Consider the following 14,594-nt stretch of genomic DNA (forward strand, 5'->3'; position numbering starts at 1 on the left):
ATTGCGTATATGCCATGTGTGCACTGCCTTTTCAATTGTCTGCCACTGGCAGTTATATTATCATGTACCCTACACAGCGAATTGAGCACTGCAACAACATTTTTATTCTTGTTTTAAATTTCTAAATATATACTTAAAAAAATAAATTAAAATATTCAATAAATTAAATTACGAAAAATTCTTTCTTAGAGAATATACCAAAAATAATAGTCTATTTAATACCATATCAGTTTAAAAATAATCAGTGCACTTTTTTCCGAGTGTAGAGGTGATGCTAGATTGTCGGAGTACACAAATTAACTGCTTGCACAATTGTTTGTTTGTTGTTTGGGTTGTTGCTAAGACAGCAGCAGGGAAATGGAAATCTTTATGGGCGAATATGCTCTTTAGGAACCTTATGCTTAACCCCATGTTGCCCCGGGGGTCTGCGTGTGTAAATAAGCAAGCTCAAAGTTAAAATTTTCCCAATTAACCTTCCACGTCTTGTTTGTTCTTTCACGCGAACGCTTCTATTTCTGACTCGTTGACTAATTTGTATTATTCCCTCTTCTCGTTTTAGGTGAGTTTTGCCACTGATGATGGGTTAATTTCCAAAGCTGGCTGTCAAATTGTGAAAATTCAATTGAAGCAAAAGGGGGTAAGCAATGGAAAGTCGTCTTAAGGATGTCAACAAATCCAGAGAAACAACGGCTTTGTCTTGTTTTCTATTTGCGGTTGGCTGCACTCGCAACTGACAAATGCAGCTCAACAGCTCGAAAGGGAAAAGCCACCGACGATGCGTCGGGGAAATGGTGGAAAACCGGGGAAAAATGTCCGTGAAGGAGGCGGAATTTTCACTCCAAGCTAATAAGTAAAAGGGAGAAAGCCATAAACAAATGGCGCATGCACGTAACTCAACTCGCATATTTTATTGCCTCAAACTTGCACGACACAATTGTAGGAGAAGTTCTTGAAAATATTATTTATTTAACAGTGACGGTTCTGTTTTATTTTGCCTAGTTCTCCAAGTTAAATAACAAGTATTCCTTTTATATTTTGGTGCTTCTTAACAGGACTTACAACAGTAAAATAATTTAAAATAGCTTTTAGCTTCTTATATTAATATTATACGGTGAAAGAATAAGGTTTATCTTATTATAAGAAAACTAAACAACTTTATGAGGATAAAAGAACAAGATTTAAATTCTAAATTATTTGATAACTTAAATTTGCTAGCCATATGTTGATTTAAGTCCGATTTTACCGCCATAGACCGCACTTCCTCTGCGGCGGTACATTCCATTGTCGATTTGAAACCAAAGGAGTTGCAGGAAAAGGGGGCGTGGCCGCAGGGAGCTCCGAGTCCTAGTCCGACTGTTGCTCTCTCCCTTTGTCGCCACTACCCCTCTCTTTCTACACTTTAGTTGCATTTCGTTGTTTTACAGAGGGAACTTGAGTTTTGTTTGTATTTTGCTTTGTCTTGTATGTTGACACATTTTTCCTTCGCATTTTCTTTTTCAACTGTTCATGTATGTGTGTGTGTGTGTGTGTGTGTGAAACCGGAAATTACAAATGCATCAAAATGTTCACTAGAGTTTTGATGGCATTGTATCAGTTTCAGTCCAGGAATTCCTCTTTAAAAATTGTAAGCCGCTTTTTTGTATTACATCATATTTTTCTGCAATAAAAAATCCTTAAGCATTATCAAAAAAAGTTCTGCTCGCTAAAAAAATCTCTTGAAAAGTAAAAAATTAAAGAAAAGTTAGTCCGTTTTGGTAGTTTATTAAAAAAAACTATTCATGATTTGGTGGTTAGTTTTTAAGTTATTACTTCAAACAACAATGAATTCCAATGTTTAATTTGCTCAGATATGCAAACTTAGGCACACAAATCAAACTAAAATGTTGCATAATTTTCTAAAATAAACAATCATATACAAATGGAATAATAGTGAGCAGCCTTTGCAGCTAAAATCTGTAGTGTCACAAGTATAATTTCACTTCGAGACGTAAACACTTCGACACGCACAAAATCCGAACAAATTTCCGGTCTTGAAAATACACCTTAAAAAGCAGTTTTCAAATGGAGAGCGCCGAGGGCGAGGGTGAGCGACCATCGACATCGGGGGGTTTGGGCAAGGATTCGGGGACTGGGATCGGCATATCGGCCATTCTGGGCTACGCCCAGTCGGAGTACTCATTGGACACCACATCGGGGGCGATGATGGCCAATCGGCGGCACTTGGAGAGCGAGAACGATGGCAATGCCACCGACGAGGAGGTCGAGATCTGCATAACGCGCCTGAATTTCCTGCCCGATCGGGGAAGGCGTCTATATATGGACTGCCAGCTGTCACTTCCGGCGGGCGGAAGTGTTCCCATGCGCGGCGGGGCGGAGATCATAGCCGTTCCCACCCTCAAGGGCAGCAGTTCACCGGAAGTGCTGTACGAGCGCAACAGAAACTTGGCAGCCGAGCAAAAGGAACACTGGCGACTGCAGAAAATGGCCTTTCCCTGTCCCCTGGGCAACTGTGATGTGGTGGTGAATCCCGGCAATCTCCTAAGTCACTGCCTAATGTATCACCAGGAGATCATCACTTTGGAGGCGAAGACCAGAGAGGCAAAGTGTGTGAAGGTCTTTGGGAAATCGCTGCTGGAAAGCCGGGCCACCAAGAGCCACTGTGTGGGACTGCTGATCTTCGAGAGCGGCAAACAAGTGGCCCTGAATGCGAATCTACCCAGGATCTATGCGGATTGGGAGGGTCGTCTGCCCGTGTTCGTAATGCTGTGGAAAACCTCGTGGGACTCGATGCCCGCCGGTCCGCGGATCACCCATCTGTACATCCTTTGGCTATTCTGTCCCCAGGCCCAGCCACCATTGATGGTGACCGTGGAGACGGATGAGAGTCTGGACGGCGTGCCACGCCACCAAATGATCCACACCTGTCCCAGTTCCGAGATTCTCGAACAGTGCGACCTCCTGTGTGACAGTCCGCTCTTCATGCGGTTCACCCATCGCGAAATGAAGGAACTCACCGAGGATTACACGAAGGACATTGGCATGCAGTTCACTGTTCGCGAAAATGAACTGGAGCGGGAGTCGAATGGAGATGCCAGCTCTCAAGGTGATTTGCATAATCCACCGGAAATCGAACTAATAACTGCCGTTGAGGAGTTGGAAAATATGAATGAGGAGAATTCCAAGGAGGAGTTTTCCGTTGAGAAAGCAGAGGATACAAATGAATACACCGACAAATCAAACTGATCAGAACATATTTTCTTTATTTCGCTTGTTTTTTCTAAATCTTTTGCATTACCTTGATCGCTATAAATAAAAACTTATAGGCAAGGGTTATAATTTTAAACACATTTGAGCAAACTTTTTATAGAAATTGCTATCACAACCCATTAAAAATGCTATGCAAAGAATGACTGATGTAATTACTTAGTTTTAATAAACTCGAAAACAAAATGGTTTCAAACTGCCATTAAATCAGCCCTTTGAACGGAAACTTGTTGGAAGTGTACATTTTAAAAGTGCAACATAATTTCGTTCATTTTTTTTTTAATTTTCTCGCCCAGACTGACAGCTTAATTTAATTATTCTTGAACACAAATGTTGTGGCAAACTCGTCCACTTAACCCACTGTGTGTTTGCTTGGCCAAAAAGCTGTTCGCTTGAAATTTTTCGCTTACGCCGCAGAGTATGCAACATGTTTGCCATGTGGTGGCTTGTCCAGAAGGAGGGGGTTTTTGGGTTTTGTGTCCAGGTCGTTGGCAGCCATTAGCACAAATGTCGTCGCAAAAAGGGGGCGGAGCGGTGCGGTGGGGGCGTGGCAGGAGTAACTGCATCAACAACTTTTTAACCAACTTGCCAGCCCAGACTAACAAGACCGCAGAAATTGTGGACAGGGGCGCAGTAAAAGGGGGGCGGAAATGGGGGTGGTGGCAAACTAACTAACTCGATCCTTTCGCCTGCCACTTGTAATGTACCGTTATTGTTGCAACAACAAGGGTGAGGGGGTCAGTGGGGGCTTGGCTGCTTTGTCCGCGAAATACTTTTTTTTACGTCTTTTTTTCGGGGTGAAAAAAAAATGTAAGCTCAACTTCAGCTGCAGAGATTTTTCGGTCAGCGTTAATGCAGCAGTGTTAACCCCCTAAAACCACCCACCTCCCCTTTCAAAGGACGCTGAACGCTTTATGGCCAAAGCATCCCTACACTAAAAGAAAAAATAATAATATTAAGCTAACTTGCTAAATACAACTTCTTATTATTGTACTTTATGGTTTTATAAAAAGGATTTTATTTCGAAAATACAAACCAATCAAAAAAAAAACTAATAAAATGGATTTGAAAGTATTTTTTAGCATCTTATTGTAAATGGAAAAAACTCATCAAAAATCATTATTTTTACTACCAAAATAAACATTTTTAATTATCTTTACATCTTTTTCAATCAATCTTATCAATATTATGTTTTACTAACGAGTAATGTATCTGATCAATAAAAAATAAGAATAAAACCTCTTTTTATTTATTAGTAAAAATTACTTAAGCTGCGTTTTAAGTTTTCTTTTTGAAAATGGTATAAATAAAACCAAAATTTTTTGGTAATGTTAGCAATCTTGTTTTTTTCGGGACAGTGAATCCCCGCGGTCAGTTCCATTGCGGTCTGCTCATCTGTGTCCGTGTCTGCCAAGTTTTTGGGGCCCCTTGACCCCTTGACCCCCCGCCCCGCAGCCTCGGCTAAATAGTTGGCAACTTTTTGTGTATGTACTATATAGCACTGCGTTCCCCCTTCGGACACTTTAAATTGCACACAAATTGGCTGAAATGGTTGTTGCCAGAGTTCCATTTTTGGCCATTGCCTTTGACAAGTTTTTGCCTGCGAAAGTTGCTTTTTTCCAAGCAAAAAAATAAAAAAAAAAAGAACGCATTTTAATAAAACTAAGACAATAACGACTTTGTGTCTCCCTTTGTTCGCTGGTTTTCTGTACATTTTGTTCTATTTATTCCATTTTTTACCCATTTTTTTTGTCTGGTCTTCTTGACTTGCAGAATTAAGTGCTGTGGTTTGATGTTGTCCATGGCCAGCCGCAAAATAAGTGGCAATTGAACATTTGATTGCACAGTCAGTCGGAGAAGTTAGCCGCCGAAAAACTTTGAAATGTCGTTCAACACTTCAATGCCTGGCTTTAATTATTATATCTGTTTAATTTGTATATTTACCAACTTTACAGGCACAACATTCGGCTATAATTGTTGTACAATTTGTAATTTGTTCAACTGTCTTGATGGCCCTTAACAATTAATCATCGAATTCAATTCAATTTATGTTTTATTTGTTTTCATGGCTTGTTGTTTTTCGTTTAAACATGCCAACTAACCAATTAAATATTGTAATTTCAATGTGTATTGACAAAAACAGGCAGAAAATTGCACGAAAATGTTGCCTACTTTTTGGGATTGCGTTTGGTAAAGAGTTTGCAATTTGTTTGCTTTTAATAATGTTGGGTTTACTATTTCAATCACTTCATTGCCACCAAAAAATAATAATAATAAAGTTAAATAGCTAAGCTCTGAATACTTTTAGCATTTTGCGAGGCGTCGAAACGAATCTGGTGTTTCAATATTTAACTCCATTGAAGTGTAATGTGAAAGTTAAATATTTATATTGCATAAAATTATTTCAGTGCATTGATTTAAATTCAAAAACTCTGTTTATTAATTATAATCAAATTAAATTGATTACAAATTAATTAAACAACATATTTTTTGGCAGGCAATTTCATTTCAAAAAACTAATTAAAATCGTTATGGTAATGGGAGTGTTTAAGGTTTAGAAAACAGCAAAGCCCTTGTAATTTATCATAAATAAATTAAATATTTTGTGCTCTTAGGCACACAAATTAACGAACCAAAGTCAAGAAATAAAATTAGTTTTGGCATTCCTTGGGATGGCAAAATAATGCCTTGAAATCCATCAAATATTGCCATTTATAAGCCAGTAACTGGTAATTTCTGGGTCACTTGCTCGGCCACGTTTCTCCAGAGCTCCGCCATCCGCAGGACAATAAAGGCCAGCAGTCACCCTTTGTCCTGTATACAGTATCCTCGAACCCCAGGACCTCCGCCCTCTGCGCCGTGCAGGCTGCATGAATTACGAGGTTAATTAGAAGTTTGACACGAGGCATGGGGCACTTACAATATGTACATGGAATAAATATATGTATATGCGCACACAGGGGCGCTTTTTGGTGCGGGAGTGGAGTTTGGGAGGCTGCCCGGTGGATCCTGGCTACTGGTTACTGGTGACTCTGTGTCCTGGAACAGGAGCAGCTGCCGTTGCAGTTCGAGGCACGTACGAGGCTCACACACACACTCACACACGCATGGCCTGCATAAATAATGCAAGAGTGTGAAAAGACACACACACACACACGCACACACACCGACGCAGGGCAACATTTGCTTAGCTTTGCAGGCAGCAGTTTTCAATATCAGCCTAGCAACTGGGAAATGGAAAAACCCCCATACCCATGCCCCACCACGACCGCCCACTGCCACGCCCATTTGGCCAGCTTGCACTTGTTTATCATTTATTACTGCAGTCGGAAAATCTGTTTCAGCTCCTTCTACATTTCACATTGTTTATCTTCTGTACACTCGCTCCATGTTTTCCAACCATTTTGCCCCAGCATTTTCCCAGAGTTTTTCTAGATTTTCCCTCTTGCTGACATTTTTGCTGGCTGTTGAAAATGTTAAATTGAATGTGGCAAAGGTATTTTCACGATAAAAATAGTAAATGTCATCGTAGGTAACGAAATTGTATTTATAAAATGTTATTTGTTTTGTAATTTGGGTCGAGCTGGGCAGATATTAAATTTGGTTAAATGCCCATGTCAAATAAACGGCATTCAGTTTAAAGTGCCCATAAAATTGTGTGCAAGTGTTGGTAAATATTTCCCAACTTAATAGTATTTTTTTAGGTTTAGTACCGAGCAATTTTGTAATTTCAAAGTTAGATTAATTAAATAGTTTCGTTCAGACAATTGTTGATAGGCCTTGTTTGACTTTGAAGGTATTTTCGCGAGATTAATTTCACTTTTATATTTAAACTTATTATTATAAATATTATTCTGATAGCTTTATTAATATTTTCATCCTGCAATAAACACTTTTAATTATTGTTGGCAATAAGAATGCAATCCATTTAGCATACATATTTATGAATCTTGGTTTTTACTTAACACTTATTCTTTCTGAATAAGTTAAACATGTTTAATGATGTTGGAAATTTAATGCGAGTAGATGGGCGTTCGTTAATTTAATAAATATATGTGCAGGCGCAGCAATTCAATTTCATAACCAAAAGTGGAGGGCACACAGACACGCAAAACGCACACAATGAGCATTGCAGTGGTGCATGTGTGTGTGTGTTCGTGGGTGTGTGTGGTGGCTGTGTGGGTGTGTGGGTGTGTAGGTGTGCACCTCGTTTCTTGTTCGGTTGATAAAGTTCATTTACCTTTTGGCGTTTATCTAAATGCCCTCTCTCTTTCTGGCTGCCTCGCGCCATCTCCCTCTTGCAGTGGCAAAAGTGTAATTGTCTATCTTATGCTTTACATTTGCACACAGATACACACGTGCAGTGAGAGAAATTAAGAGGAATTGCTTAATTTGGCTTGAGTACAAAATAAAAACGGATTTTCTGATTTATAAATATTAATATTAAGCAAAAATATTTTTTAATTTAAATTGATTCAAATTAAAGAATTAATAAAAATATTTTTCGAAAAGAAGACTTCGAATTAAATATAAAAATCAATATAAATTGATTTTATATGTATCGTCTGAACGACAAGATCTATTAACTTATTTATAAAACTAATTGGTATGTAAGAAACATTTACTTTGAAAATCTTCAAAGAATTTAAAACTGCTTATAATTTTTTTGAGTGCACAAAAGCCAGCTTTAGTTCTGTATGTTTGTTTGCAGTTGGCGCAACGCTTGAGTTGGGAAAAACTGGTCTGCAGACTCCCTCAATTATTTTCTCCCAGTGCTTTTGCCGCTGTATGCGTGTGCTCTTGAGCGAGTGTGTGTGTGTGTGTGTGGGTGTGCTTGAGTGTGTGACATTAGTGCAGCGGGTCATGCCGACTTCTTCCTCTTCTCGGGCTTCTGCAGCTGGCATTTTCGCGCAATTTGAACTTGGTCTTATGGCCAAGCCGAATCCGAAGCCAAAGATGCAAACAAATGAAATGAAAAAAATTTAGCTAGACTCGGATGGGTAAAGTTTTAATTTTAGATTTTTGTTGGAAACATTTGAAGTTGAAAAGGGAACTTGAAACTTCTGCTGTTAAGAAGTTGACAACATTTCGCATTGTCCTTAAAAATTGATCGTTTTTAATTTTTCTTCTAGCATTTAATTACTTTCCTTAAAACTTTTTTTCCAAAAATGTTGCATTATTTAATTCTCTTAGGTATAAGCACCACAATTATGATATAGTCAAGATAGTTTTGGTTACTTGCCAGTAATTCATTTCGTATAATTGTTTAATATAGCGTAGTGGAAAAGGGATAACCAATGAAATGCCGACTTAATAAAGGCTTTCATAAATACGTTGAATATCCCTTGCAATTAACCGATTTGGAATTTAATTTCGAGTTTGTTTCGCTTTCGAATCAATTTCCATTTTCAATTTGATGCAATTAGCAGAAGTTCTGTGCAGAAAGCGAGCTCAATAAATTGAATTTAATTTGCTCGCCGGCTCTTCCCCATTTTATGCAGGCTCAAAGGTATATATATATATATACATATATTCGCACAAATATCGGGCATTGTGCGGTTGTTGCAGTTAACATTTATTGCTTTTTTTATACCTTCTCCATGTTAAATGAAATGTTTTATTTCCCATTTTGCAAGGGGTAGTGGAAATGGGCTTTTCGGGGGCTATGGAAACCCTCTTGGCATTCCATTTCAATTTCACTTGAAAATGCACTTCGAACCGCGCACAAACACTGCGAATCGCGAGCCACTCGGAAATCAGAGAAATCAGAGGAGCGCGGCCAAACGCAATTACACGGTCCCGGCTGCCATGGGTTAAGGGTGGGGGCAGGGCCATCGGTGGGTTAAGGGATTGTAAGGGGAGGGACAGGGGCAGGGGCAGGGGCATCTGGTCCATATAAAGCATTGGCAAAACTTCATTACTAATTCCATTTCCAGCACAAATTTACCCACATATGCTCGCAAATGCCATTGGAAGTTGTACGCAATTTATTTTTTAAATCTCATCTGCAGATGGGAGGAATTCGTCGAGGATTGGGGCTTTTCGAGGGGGTCCTGCGGTGAGCTAGAGTTCAATTTTCGGATAATCAAAGGGAAAATTGCCAACGTGCTGGCGGAAAATTGAAGATGTCGAGATTTCAATTTTAGCTGTATGTTTATGTATATTTAAAAAGATTTCAACATAATTTATATTGGTTCAATGTGAAATAACATATCTATTTAGTATAAAAATATTTAGATTACATTTATAATTAAGTAAGCAATCTTTGCAGTCTTTTTGAGTAATTATATCTTAAGTTTTTGAAAATCCGTATCAAAAACTTATCAGTTTTTACCATTTTTTGCGCTTATTATAATAATTATAACATCTTATCAGCTTTTCAACATTTAGCACTCGTACTCCGAGGATTTTCGCATCCCAAAATTCAAGTGGAAAATGGAAAATGCTTAGCGAATTTATTCATCAATTTGTATTCCCATTCCGAGGTTCAATCAATTGTTGCCGGTCTCTCTATTTCTCTAGCCGACTATTTCCCTGGCAATATCTCCTCTATCGCTTCGTCCGCCCATCTGCTCCGCCGCTTTCCCCAAGTTTTCCCCCAGTTTTCCATTGCTTTTCCTTTTGCTGCTCACGATTTGGTGCACCCAATCGACCCATAAACCCAGTTATTTACTTAGAAGCGCCTTTTAACATTTTTTTTTTTTGCCACTGCTGCCGCTTTTTCTTCTTCTTCTGCTGCTGCTGCTGCTGTTGCAGTTGCAACGGTTTAATGGCAACTTGGCGTCGCAGTCGGCTTTTTGCATTAAATCAACGCGCGACCACCGCCAACAATAATCAACAAAACAGAGCGCACAGAGAAAACTTTGGCCGCAATAGAAGCCGGTAACACCCACACCACTTACCAGAATTTTCCACATCCTACACGGCAACTAAAAATTGGATCATTTTCTCCTTAAACAAAATCTTAACCATTCCTAAGAAATCGTTTTTATCATCATTATTACTTAAAAGGGTCAATATTAGTTCGTTTTTAACTTGACAGCATTTTAAAACAAATAAGTTTTATTTTACTTCCCAATTATATTTTTTATAATTTAAAGGCACATTTAAGTCATTAAAAATTTAGTAACGTTCAAAAATAAAACTTGACGTTGACAAAAAATATGGCTTAGGTAAATTTTTCAGATCAATGGAAAATAATTGTATTTCTATATCTTGTCACAACTATTTGTATCTATTCTCTAGTAATTGGCACAATTTTTTCCAGTGTACACAACCCACTATGCAGTGCAACCAATCTCAATAGCAATTCGAACTCCAATACGAGAATTCGTTTCAATTTGTTGGTCACCCAACATCCATCGCCCCCTTTTTGTGGAACCAACCGCAATCGTGGGGATTTGTGATGTGGGGTGTACTTTTGGGAGGGGGTGTTCGGATGGATGTGGGAGGGGGAGGGGGAGTGGGCGTGGAGGGGGGTCGATACCATCCTGCCAAGAATTGATTCGCGCCGAGTCGCGCCGCATGCAAATAAGGTCAACGTGCGCTGGCCAAAAGCCGCCAGTCAGTCAAGGAGCGGCTGAGACGAACGCGACTGAGCCAGAGCCAGCGGGGCATACAGCGCTGCACTGCCAGAAAAAAAGGGTAAAAAGTATAACAAAAAAATTGAAGCTTGCTTTGTTATAGTCAACATTAACATTGAACATTCGAATCCATTCACAACCAAATTAATCCAGTTCATTTATCTTATCTATTCATAAATTTAGTTTAAGCTTATCAAATAAATTAAATTAATTTTAATAAATTGGCCACAAAACTTCTTTGAAAGAATTCCAGATATATTGTAAATGCAGACTTTTTAGTTAGCTTTTATTTAAAAACTCTAAATAGTTCGTTAGTCTATTCGATCTATTATTTATTTTGTTTTATTGGAAACGTTATTTGTTCTCTATTACTCATTTAGTTTGATTATTGCTTTATTTCAAAATTAAAAAATAATAATTTAAAACTTCGTTGAAAGTTGTCCAAATAAATTGTGTTTACATACTTTTGATTAGCTTTAAAGTGAGTTTGTTAGTTTATCAGATCTGTTTATTAATTTATTTTTACTGAGAACGTAATTCCTCCTTTATTACTGACTGACTCATTTCCACTGCTACTTTTCTTGCAGTGCATCCATGACGGAAAGTATGCAACACTGCGCCAACCGCTTGACTGAATGACGGTTGATGTGGGATGGGCGAAAAGGGTGGCCTTTGGGTGGTTCGTCTGTTCGGTGGTGGGGCAGTGGGTGGTGGGTGGTGGGGTGGTAGGGTGGGGTGGCTCAGTGTCGGCTGCCTTGTCTGTGGCGCTTGTTTGCCACGTTGCCATTTGGCACATTTCGAATGAGCGAACGAACGAATGAGCGTGGCACAGAACAAGATGAACCAGCGGAAGAGAAAGGGGGGAAAAAAGATGGGGATGGGGATGGGGAATAGGAATTTCTCTTTGGTCTTTGCCGTTGTTGTGCAATTGCAAACATTTAGCATGGCGACCTAAAACAGTTGGCACACAAACGAACACGCTAGAAACGGGAAAAGAGAGAAGTGGGCTTCAAAATAGTGCAAAAAGAAAGTGGGGGAAAACGCGAAGGAAAAGCTGGGAAAAACAGCCAGGGGTAAGACCATAAATTCAATTCGAAATTGAGTCGGCACCAATGACCACAAAACTTTCCTTAATTACAATATTTCTTACACAACTACAATCAGCGGCCAATGTGGAACGTTTTTAGTCTAAGGTTCAGTTTAATTTTGAAAACAAAAATGCATTTTTAAAGCTTGTTTATTTGTGAAAATCCCTCTAAAGTCCGTACATAAAACTATAATAAATCTGTTGAAAATCACACATATATTGCGATTTTCAGTCCGCAGGCTAATCATGAGTTTTGCATCGATATTTTATGTTATTATTATTTGTTATTTAATAGTGCTGGCTATTTATTTAAAGCCATGCTCCATTTATAAATTGCATAAACACTTAGAGCTATTCACAAATTGCTGTGAACTGAATGAATTAATGAACTGGGGACTGCAGACCATCTTCATTTCCCTTCTTTTCACATATATTTTCCCATTTATTCAGGCTCAGGCTGTGAATAACATTTAAACACCCACTCGCCAGCCTAGATGAAACTCACAAATCAACAAATTTGAGATTTAAATTCAGTTTACCTACCGCACAAAAACCCCTCCCCCATTTCCCCCCCATTCCCCTTATCCGCAACCTGTTAATGGCTTGCATTTTCATTCACACGAATCTCATAATGGATAGTGCGAAAGAGATGGCCAGAGTGGAAACGAGGGAGATGGAGACAGAGACAGAGCTGGCGGTGAGACAGAGAGGGAAAATTGCACTCTAATGAAAAGCATTTAAGACAAAATCAACAACAGAATTGGCCAAAAAATGCAAACAAATCCAGAGTGCCAGGTGGGATTATTAGGTTTATTTTGGGGTTGGATGAGTGGTTTTTCGTGGGATTTCGGGGGTTGTGAGTGCGCTATTTTAGTTTTTACGACTGCGGGCAATCAATAAACTGGTTGCAATTTCCACTGCAGTCTCTATATCCTCCCAAAACCCTCTATTCCAGATCTATCCTATAATACCTCCTAAAATATACATACTCTTTAATAAGGGCCTGTATGCCTACAATAATGTGTCTATCTACTTCAAATTTCGCAAACATCGATACAAAATATGTATCCTACGTTACAAATATTAATTGTAGTATATAAAAGAATCTTTGTTCTAAAAAATTATAAATAAACAAGAAAGGAAAGCTAACTTCGGGCGGAGCCGAAGTTGATATACCCTTGCAGAATATTATGTACATTATATTCTCCAAAATTATTCATATGATGCATTCTTAATACTCATAAAAAATCCCAACTTCCTAACTTTAAAAACACCAAAGTTATGGCATTTCCAATTGTTCAGTTATATGGCAGCTATAGGATATAGTCGGCCGATCCTTATGAAATTTGATAGGTCGGATTGATTGGCCAAATATAAAACCCATTGAAAATCCCAGCTTCCCAACTTTACAAACACCAAAGTTATGGCATTTCCGATCAATCAGTTATATGGCAGCTATAGGATATAGTCGGCCGATCCTTATGAAATTTGGTAGGTCGGATTGATTGGCCAAATATAACACCCATAGAAAATCCCAACTTCCTAACTTTACAAACGCCAAAGTTATGGCATTTCCGATCAATCAGTTATATGGCAGCTATAGGATATAGTCGGCCGATCCCGGCCGTTCCGACTTATATACTGCGTGCAAAGGAAAGAAGGGTGTGTGCAAAGTTTCAATTCGATAGCTTTAAAACTGAGAGACTAGTTTGCGTAGAAACAGACAGACGGACAGACGGACAGACGGACAGACGGACATGGCTATATCAACTCAGGAGGTGATCCTGATCAAGAATATATATACTTTATAGGGTCGGAGATGTCTCCTTCACTGCGTTGCACACTTTTGACCAAAATTATAATACCCTCTGCAAGGGTATAAAAATGATAAAATGGAAAATCTTGAGGTCCTATTCGGTAGGGTATTCCCACCGTCGTTTTCAGAAACCAATCTTGGTTTTCAATTCGGTGGCACAGTACATGAAATGGATCAAAATGCGCTCTATTTGGCAACAACAATGGGCGCGAGCAGTGAGTGGGAAGAGGGGAGGGGTGTGGGAAAATGTGGGAAAGTGGAAAAGTGGAAAAGGTGGGGCTTGTTAAGCCCTGTAAGTGGAACACCAAAAGCATGGGAAACCAAGGGGCAAAGGGCAGAACTCTCGCTTCGTTTCGATCAATTAAGCGCCAATAATTAATTCAATTGATTTCATTTCAACCGGGATCGACCCCCTCCCGTCTCCCGCTTTCCTGAGCCCACACAGCCTCCCAAACACCACCCACCGCCCACTCAAAGCGCCATAATGTCGCTAAGGGGGGAAAAGTCTAGGGTGGAAGCTGCCGAATGTCTAAGGCCATTTGAATCTCGAGCGCCATTAATTAATTTTAAAATTTATGGCTTACAAATTCCCGAGTTTTTTGAACTACGCAATATATACAAATATGTATATGTATATGTATATAACATATGCCAGGGTGATCCTTAAGTAATATTTAGGCTTATTTCTCTTACTTTTAATTAAAAGGGAACACCCTGCGTATGCGTGATAATCTTTAAATTCATACTGATGGCATATTATACCCTTTTCATGGACCTTCATTTTAACAGCCATCATTGGTCCACCCTCTTGATTATGTATGTATATTTATATAAATTATTGCAG

General features: G+C 39.0%; 2 protein-coding genes across 4 annotated transcripts in view; both read left to right on the forward strand.

The window, feature by feature from the left end:
* LOC108049843 (innexin shaking-B) overlaps nucleotides 1–14,594 on the forward strand; it is a 161,840-nt gene that overhangs the window by 59,390 nt on the left and 87,856 nt on the right. The window lies entirely within an intron of this gene.
* LOC108049846 lies at nucleotides 2,003–3,419 on the forward strand. Its single transcript, XM_017131186.1, has one exon. It carries the CDS (start codon nucleotides 2,062–2,064, stop codon nucleotides 3,241–3,243), a length of 1,182 nt encoding a protein of 393 aa, XP_016986675.1. The 5' UTR covers nucleotides 2,003–2,061; the 3' UTR covers nucleotides 3,244–3,419.

The sequence above is a fragment of the Drosophila rhopaloa genome, unplaced genomic scaffold (assembly GCF_018152115.1).
Source record: "Drosophila rhopaloa isolate 14029-0021.01 unplaced genomic scaffold, ASM1815211v1 contig_3, whole genome shotgun sequence".
Classification (NCBI taxonomy): domain Eukaryota; kingdom Metazoa; phylum Arthropoda; class Insecta; order Diptera; family Drosophilidae; genus Drosophila; species Drosophila rhopaloa.

What these genes read in the sequence shown, in the direction of transcription:
- LOC108049846 (XM_017131186.1), top strand. Translation starts at nt 2,062, where the DNA reads ATGGAGAGCGCCGAGGGCGAGGGTGAGCGACCATCGACATCGGGGGGT.